The sequence below is a fragment of the Ochlerotatus camptorhynchus genome, unplaced genomic scaffold (genome assembly GCF_037179485.1).
Source record: "Ochlerotatus camptorhynchus isolate MF236.1 unplaced genomic scaffold, CSIRO-AGI_Acam_v1.1 ptg000141l, whole genome shotgun sequence".
Taxonomy (NCBI): domain Eukaryota; kingdom Metazoa; phylum Arthropoda; class Insecta; order Diptera; family Culicidae; genus Ochlerotatus; species Ochlerotatus camptorhynchus.
The window spans coordinates 4,499,590-4,508,534 of record NW_027040631.1 but is presented as its reverse complement, the minus strand read 5'-3'; the positions used below and the strand labels follow the sequence as shown (position 1 = coordinate 4,508,534).

Genomic DNA, 8,945 nt, shown 5'->3' with positions numbered 1-8,945 from the left:
TGAGCTTTTCCACATTTATATCGCTGTGAAGCAACTGTAAACTCTAGAGGGAATTTATATCTGTAACTAAAACCAGTTCGATTTTGTTTGCCAACCTGGTTAAAATGTCATATTTAATTATCTTAAAGATAAATCGTCCAGCTCAAACCTTTGTAGGGGTAAGAGGTGGGACCATCATCATCATCATCATCTTTATAGGACGTATGTAGTTTGTCTAATGGAATGTATAAGGCTGATGTTTTGTCAAAAATGTATAAGTGAAACACATGAATAAAATTGTTAATTATAAATTATTATTAACATAATCGTTGTATTTTTACTTTTCTACTATTGTATTATAGTTCAAAGATCACTTTCAGTCACGTTTCCGACACCCATTTAGCGAAAGTATAAGGTTATGCATACTTCAGCAGCACCTCAAATTGGAAAACTCATTTGTTTGTGTCAGTAAACCGAACACTCTTACACCGTGAAACTGTCAAGCAACGAGGTCTTCACGGAGGGTACTGGGGTAAATTCACGGAATTCTTCACGCACTGTTAAGTTCTTCATCTTGAATCTTCTTTCTTTGATTTCAGAGCTCCCTAGAACGTCAGGCGGTGCATCACTTTCATCACTAATATTATCGATGTAGTCATCATCACTTTTGTCCAAACCGTCGCCATTCACCACCTCCTCCACCTTCTCCTCCTTCGTTTTGTCGACGGAAGTAGTATGACCAACACCACCAAAAAGCCCAGCAGAGTTCAGCAGTATGGGAAACCAGAACGGGAAGCCACTCGATATGACAAAACTTTGCAATTGTTGCAATGTTGTACCACCGTCCGTTTTTTGTTTTTTCTTAAGCATATATCCCGACATGGCCCCCATTGCGAACGCATTGGCCAAGACGTTCATCTTCAGACCAAGCAACAGCTTCAGGGGAATCATTATGTAGAGCAATACGAACGGCGGAAGCACCAACAGCACGATCAACAGATGGTTCAGTGTAGACTGGATCATCTGAGTCATTTGGGTGTATTTGACACGTTTCTTAACGACTCGAACATCTGACGACTGAACGATGGGATGTTTCTCGTAGCTGCGAGAAAAAGAACTGATCACGTTTTTTGGGTAAATCATTTTCTTCACAAATACTCACTTCTTTTGCAATGACTTTCGCTTCACTGTACCGCCGTAATCGTCACCACGGGGATACCATGACAGGTCCGAGTTCGGGATCATCGGAAGGAAGCTATCGTCAGTAGCTGAATTTACCGCTTCGTTGATCGCTTCTAGTGCTACTGAATCGATAAATTCCCCATCTTCGATTGACCTGTCTGGTGCTTTCGATTCTGCTACGACCGCGAGATATGCCAACGCTGCGAAGAATCCGATAGGCCAACACTTCCGGTATCTACAGCACATTGTACGTCAGCTCCGCGCTGCACTGGTTGAATTTCGTGGTAGACTGAAACGCAAAATAGCTGGAAGAGCCCCTTTTATAGATTCCCTAGGGGTAAAATCAGTAAATCTATGGATCAATAACTCAGCATGCCTTGCCGACTGTAGCACCATTAGTAGGTTACGATGAGCACTCTACCAGCTGCGCATCCAAAAATTAAACAGATTATGTTGGAGAAGAATGAGAAATTGATTCTAAACTACATAATTGGGCGCAAAATAGCGATTACCGACCGATTCGGGTCGATTGTGAAGTTGAGGTCCGAGTCCATCAATGATCGGACGTTGAAGAGATAAACATCATAATCAAAACGGTAGATGGTTTCTCTGATGTCTTTCTTTCGACGCTTGGCGTCATATTGTTGTACTTCTAGTAGCAGTAGGGCGAAACAGACTTTATTGGAATGAGTGCCAAAACGATTAAATCGAACAATGGCCTCTTCACTGCCGGCTATAGCCGTTTAGAGATGAAACAACGGCACCTACTGCACAATCATACTGCCCACGATAATAATATTTACATGATTTTACAAAGTGAAGTAGGTCATGAAAAAATCTCGAGTTCCTGCTCGACAACGACGATCGTAGTTTGGCTCAATTTTATCATGGAAAATTTCGATTCCTGCTCACCGCCCCCCCTTCAACGATAATACACTTTCAATCGCGCAAACTTTTCCGAAATATAATTGCTATCGAAAGAGGTAACTATTGCTGCATCCCGCCAAAAGCAAAACGAGTGGCATGCTTACCACTAGCCAGCGGCATTACGGCAAAGTTCGATTAACGATAATTGAGAAAGTTTAAAACAATTGTTCTACCGGGAGTACATCATCACGGAGGGGATATCGCAAAGTCCCGGCATTGTTCCACCGTAATTAGATTCAGTTTTAAGGCCGGAGGCAGCCCTCAAAATTTCTCCGAAACTTCTCTTGTTAAGAAACTCACTTTGCCTGAAGACGCTTAACCAGACTCACACGTGCCCGGAATACGTAATTTGCACGTTAAGAAAGCCCTGCACCTCCTCCTCCTCCTCCTCCTCCTCTTCTCCTTCTTTCGGCGTCATCGTAACACACTTCAACCGAAACGTTTTCCAATGCCCGTGCGAACTCAAGTGCACTGCATAATTTTCGGGTGTTCGCAGTGCCATCCATCTGCCGGTCCTCCGTCCGAGTTCAGTGACCTTCCCGGATCACTTAGATCTGGGTAAATTGATTTCAGATCAATCAAAAAGTAGACCGGTGCTGTTGTCAAATTTCGATTGCTTCGAGATCGATCGGTTTGAAAATCTGATCAGGAAATGAGCATTGACATTAGCATATTTTAGAACACCGTGTCTAGACCGTCCGCTCGGCGTCGCGCTGTGGCCGTAGAAGAGAAGGTGAAAAGCCATCCGACCTGTTTATCAAGCTGAGACAATTTGAAGCACTCGCTGGCGCTGCGCGCTACACCACAGCACAACAGCCTACTTTGCCAATCTCCGTCCTAGATGACAGGAGGGAAGGTGCTCTCGTCGAAAACTCGCTCCTCGACGACGTCGTCGTCGTCGTCGGTATCGTTACCGATCGATCAGGTTTGTGGCTTTGGGTTGCTCTCTCTCTCTCTCAGGTGGTGGCTGGGATCGGAATAGGCGGCGCAACCCGAGTTCAACGTCGTCAACGGCGGCCAGTTTAAGTCTCCCACGATCAGCGAACCGTGTTCATTCAGTCTCGGTGTGTACGCATTGGCAGTTGTGGTTCGCATCGCAACAACGGTCCTCAACTTCCTTTCTCGGTTCAGTGTGTGGTAGCAGCAGCACCCAAGGGGCTACCAGATTGGCTTTTCCAGCAGTGTACTGTTACGTGTCACACCAGTTGTGAAGACGGAACCAGAAGAAGTGCACTCAAGGACGAGTGCCGGAAGAAATCGGAATGCGGATCCAAGTCGCCGTAGTGTTGTTCAGTGTAGTTGCGCTAGTGGCTGGTAAATTTTACGATTCGTTTCCCTTTTAGAGCAAAAAACTAAAAAAAAAAACTCAAATCATTCCAAACTGTTCTCGCCCATCGAATGGCGATTTGTGATCAGATCATGCAACGAGAAAGATTCAAGAGTGAATATACGGGCAGACACGAAGCAGGCCATGCAGGACAGTTGTCACATAGTCGTCACAGCAACTCTAGCAGGCTTACTTGGATAGTTGTTTTCAACTTTTGCACCAACTTCATAAGACTATGATCGCGCGCGCGTGCAAATGAGTGTGTAAAAAACTGCAAGTCTCCCAAGAGTTTTGTAACATTTTTTTGTTTCACCGAAGAAAGTTACAATTTCAACTTTCTTTTCACCTCCTTCACTTGGGTCCGGAAAACTTTTGCAGTCCCAGCCAGCGTTCGGGCGTGCACTCCGGGGCTGTGTGCATAAAATATGGTACGGTGTGTGTGCGTGTGTGTGGATGTCTCAATGTGTGAAACAACATGGCGACGGTGACGGTAGAGACGCCAGTGGCAGCTGGTGGTTGGGGCCGTATTACGTGCTCTTTCTCCACACTTATCCAAAATTGGTATTGCATAATCGAAAGTGGCAACTTCGTTGGTTTACTTTTCTCGGCGAACAAAAGAAAAAAAAACGATGTTCGATTTGCGTAGGCCGCTGAAATTGGGCGGAAAGCTTGCAAATCTGATAAGTGGATGGATCTTGCGCAACGATGATATTCCTAAAAAAAAGGGTGAATGTGGAAGTGATAATCTGAAATTTAGGATTGGGCAGTGTTCATTACATTTAAACAAATCGATTCACTGAACCTACTCAATGTGATCAGGGTTGGTAAATTTCATGACCATCATTTGAAATTGACGGAACAGGTTTCGTCACTGTCAACGGTCATGAGCGAAGCATTGTATTGAAAGTGAAGCAGTGCTGCACGGACGAGTTGACTCAATTTCGTCAAAGATGGATTTACTCAAAAATGAGTGGATTTTTCCGGGTGTTTCCAGGAAAAACTTCTCGAATATGAGGAAGGGAAGTAAAGCCGTCGGTCCCGGCCCATGTGTTTATGGGTTCGATAGGATCCAGGTCACCTCCCTGGCACTCGATTGCGGAACATAGACCGACGTTGAATAAAGGAAATGAAACATGGTCTTGAGCTTTAAATCTTTACGTAAAATTGGTGAACCAGGATTTTCAGGGGTGTACAGTCAGGAATCCTTATTTTCGGATGGTTTATTGCCGATATCCCTTATTGTAGGATCCTTATTGCCGGGATATCCGCGAATAAGGATACCCACAGCTTATGGGATTTTCACTAAAAGGGGCTGTGCTCGATTATCACATTTGTTTCAATATATACAGCTATACCTAATTTGTGCCTATTTTTTTTTCAGTGTGCCGCAGCTGGGCCGGCAGTGCCGAGAGTGCCAGTCTCCAGAACAACTTTGTTTGCTTGTGAATAACGGCATGCTTGGCAACTGGGTCAATTTGACAGTTCAAATGTTTTGTTTTGAAGTTGACTGAACAACACAACCAACAGTAGAATACGAACCAAGACAATGATCTAAAGCCACCCCAGCTGATACCGGACAAACTTTAGCGACCTTTCAAAAGGCGTACGAGCAACCGGTGGAAACTAAAGATTTTAAATTGGTTCACTACTTGACTAGCCTATTGGTCCCAAGAAAATCGATTAACGTACTCCATTCTAGTCAAAATTCCAGTACTACACTCTGTTTGTTTTGATTCGCTATGAAAGTTTGACAGATAAAATGAGGGGTTAGTGGATTTTCCTATGTTTCGAGGGGTGAATTGATTAGCTTGGGACCGACGATAGTACCAGAGCTGAACCAAAAAGTTGAGCACGTTTCTACTAGTCTTAGAGTTACCGCTATGGCTATACTGTCTTCGACAAAGTTTTTGTACTAGGCTAGACCAACAAGCCGGTGCTATTTGATTCAGGTTTAATTGGGAACTATGCCACTAGAGGCACTTCTCTTTCATATTACTTATGACGGGCGCTGAATTATATGGAATTTGGGTCCAAAATAGAAAATCTCTTCATCCTGGCCATGTAGAAGGTTACTGTCTTTAGCAAAGTTGTTCATATAACCACGGTCTTCCGGAAGATGTCCATATTAGTTCAGAACTCTCTCACTACGAGGCGCTAGTGTGCATGTGAATTTCCTGAATATGCTATGTCTCGAAAGCCTACCCATATAGGATGTTGCTTTGCAATGTGAGTATTTTCGGAATGGGGGGCTGTGTAGAGGGCGGATATCGATACAAGACGCCACTTCGGTCTGTCCGGTCTGTCCTGTCTGTCTTGTCTGTTTTGCCTGTCCTGTCTGTCCTGTCTGTCCTGTCTGTCCTGCCTGTCTTGTCTGTCATGTCTGTTTTTTTTGTAGCCCTCTGTCCTGTCTGTCCTGTCTGTCCTGTCTGTCCTGTCTGTCCTGTCTGTCCTGTCTGTCCTGTCTGTCCTGTCTGTCCTGTCTGTCCTGTCTGTCCTGTCTGTCCTGTCTGTCCTGTCTGTCCTGTCTGTCCTGTCTGTCCTGTCTGTCCTGTCTGTCCGGTCTGCCCTGTCTGTCCTGTCTGTCCTGTCTGTCCTGTCTGTCTTGTCTGTCATGTCTGTCTTGTCTGTCCTGTATGTCCGGTCTGTCCTGTCTGTCCCATCTGTCCTGTCTGTCCTGTCTGTCCTGTCTGTCCTGTCTGTCCTGTCTGTCCGGTCTGTCCGGTCTGTCCTGTCTATCCTGTCTGTCTTGTCTGTCCTGTCTGTTTTTTTTTGTAGCCCCTGTCCTGTCTGTCCGGTCTGTCCTGTCTGTCCTGTCTGTCCTGTCTGTCCTGTCTGTCCTGTCTGTCCTGTCTGTCCTGTCTGTCCTGTCTGTCCTGTCTGTCCTGTCTGTCCTGTCTGTCCTGTCTGTCCTGTCTGTCCGGTCTGCCCTGTCTGTCCTGTCTGTCCTGTCTGTCCTGTCTGTCTTGTCTGTCATGTCTGTCTTGTCTGTCCTATCTGTCCGGTCTGTCCGGTCTGTCCTATCTGTCCTGTCTTTCCTATCTGTCCTGTCTGTGCTGTCTGTCCTGTCTGTCCTGTCTGTCCTGTCTGTCCGGTCTGTCCGGTCTGTCCTGTCTGTGCTGTCTGTCCTGTCTGTCCTGTCTGTCCGGTCTGTCCTGTCTGTCCTGTCTGTCCTGTCTGTCCTGTCTGTCCTGTCTGTCCTTTCTGTCCTGTCTATCTGTCTGTGTGACTCTTATAGACTCGGAAACTGCTGAATCGATCGGCGTGAAAATTTGTATGCAGGGGTTTTTTGGGCAGGGAAAGGTTCTTATGATGGTTTGACACCCCTCCCCCATCTGTAAAGGGGGGGCTCCCATACAAATGAAACAGAAGTTTCTGCATAACTCGAGAGCTAATCAAGGTAATGGAACCATTGGCATATGGAGGTCATAGAGGGTAGCCCCTTAGATAAGAGGGGGGCTACGTACAATATAACATGCTTTTTTTTTAATTGGCGCGTAAACTCAAGCTAATATTGAATCCCGAGCAAGGCCAGGCACACTCAGCTAGTATCCAATAAATTTTATATGAAATAATGATCTATTGGAGATCTACGGCAAAATACCTTATTAATCTGCACTAATTTCGTATTGCTAGGTATTTTAAAAAAGACCTGCAAGATATTTTTTGGTTTCCTTCATAATCCGATCTCCATAAAATACCCCCTATACAAGAAGTCTTCAACAAACATCTAGAGGGCTTATTGCAAATCTTATTCAATTATACAGTCACTTCTTCCTAATTCAATATTGAAGGGACCCTTGAGTTAGGGAGGAATCGAGTAAAGGAGAGTAGTAGTAGAGAGATTTTACTGATTTAGACAACCAATTACATGGAAAAGTTTATGAGAATTCTATAAAATGTGAGAAAATTTATAGTATTGTAGCTCGAAATCTTCAGAATTATACTTGATAGACCTTATTCAAGGCTCAGCAACATCCAGTCAATTTAATGAAGAACGATCTTCCAACGTGGCATGATGGACAGTTAAAATTCTTAAAAAAATCCTGACCAACCTGAAGTCTTGAACAAACATCAAGACCTCCCAGAAGTCATCAGGTTATGAGTACAAGATTTCAGCTTGATAATGTATTATTCTGAAGCTCTGCCCTACAATTCAAATCACATTTCCCAGCCAATCTCTCAAACACCAGGTTGCCCAGAAATTATTCCAAAGATCCCCAAGTGATCGGTGATCGGTGATAAAATTCCTCAAAATATTTGTTCAAGACTTCAGTTGCTGCTCATCAATTCAAATCAGACATAATTTCAAAGACTACCAAGTGATTAGAGATTTCCAAAAAGTTTTCAGGATATTTGTTCAAGGTTTCAGCCTGATCATGTTTGATTTTGAAGAGCTCAATCTGCCTAACATTTCAAATCACATCTTTCAGATATTCACTCCAATAGCAGGTGATCGACATCTCCAAAAGTCCTCAAATATTTGCTTAAGACTTCAGTTTGATCAGGTATCATTTTGAAGAACTTCAACAGCACCACAATTCAAATCATACCTCCCATATATCCTCTCAAGATACCAGGTTTCTCAGATTTTTTTGTAAAGACGCCCAGGAAACCATATATATCCAAAATATCCTCAAAATATATGTTTAAGACTTAAACTTGATCATTTTGAAGATCTTAAATTACCCAACAATTCAAATCACATCTCCAAGATTTTCTCAAAGATCAACCTGGAATCATAAATTATTTTAAATAACAACAAGTGATAAGAGAGCACATTTCATATTGATCAGTTATCATTATAAAGATATCCAAGTATTCCATAATCCATATCGCATTTTTCAGATTTTCTCTCATACAACACATACAACACAGCAGCTTAGAAATTATTCCAAAGTCCTTAATGTGTTTTAAGATCTCCATAAAGTCGTCTGGATATTGGTTTCAAGAGTTCAGCTTGATCAAGTACTATCGCAGAGAAGATTTCAAACAGTTCATCAATTCAAATCATATCTCTCGGATATTCTCTCATGATACAAGGTGGCTCTGAAAACATTCCAAAGACAATCAGGTGATCATAACTTTTTTGTTTTCTAGGCTTCTGGTTGATTAAATTTAGTTATGAAAATCTTCAACTACACAACAAATCAGTACTTTAATTGAGTAGTGAACATTTTAGATTAAGGGTGGTATGCACTAATATAAAAAATAACTTTTTTATGTCTTGTTGAAATTGATGAACATCTATGGAAACATTGTAGATGAAGTCATTTTAGGAAACTTTGTCGAAGCCGTCAAGTTTCTATCTCTCTAGTGGACGAAGTTGTAGGGTGAAAATAGAGTACACACGATAGTAACCCCCTTGAAAACCGTTTTTTACCATAACTTTTTAGTTTGAATTTGTAAATTTTGTCAATGTTGTGCAAAGTTGTGAGTGCTCTAAAAATGCATATTTTTCTTTCATCATGCAAATCGCTATCTCTTCATGTAAAGGATTTACATTCGTATTTATAATTTTTCAACACTAACT

The 8,945-nt window shown here is 42.8% G+C and overlaps 1 protein-coding gene across 1 annotated transcript in view; it reads left to right on the top strand.

The window, feature by feature from the left end:
- The first annotated feature begins 3,122 nt into the window (after positions 1-3,122).
- The window catches only part of Cda4 (chitin deacetylase Cda4), a 49,623-nt gene continuing 43,800 nt past the window's right edge, over positions 3,123-8,945 (top strand). The window contains exon 1 of the mRNA XM_065221375.1: positions 3,123-3,402. Within this exon, the coding sequence (XP_065077447.1) occupies positions 3,351-3,402 (52 nt within the window). The 5' untranslated portion in view covers positions 3,123-3,350. The remainder of the gene's footprint in view (positions 3,403-8,945) is intronic.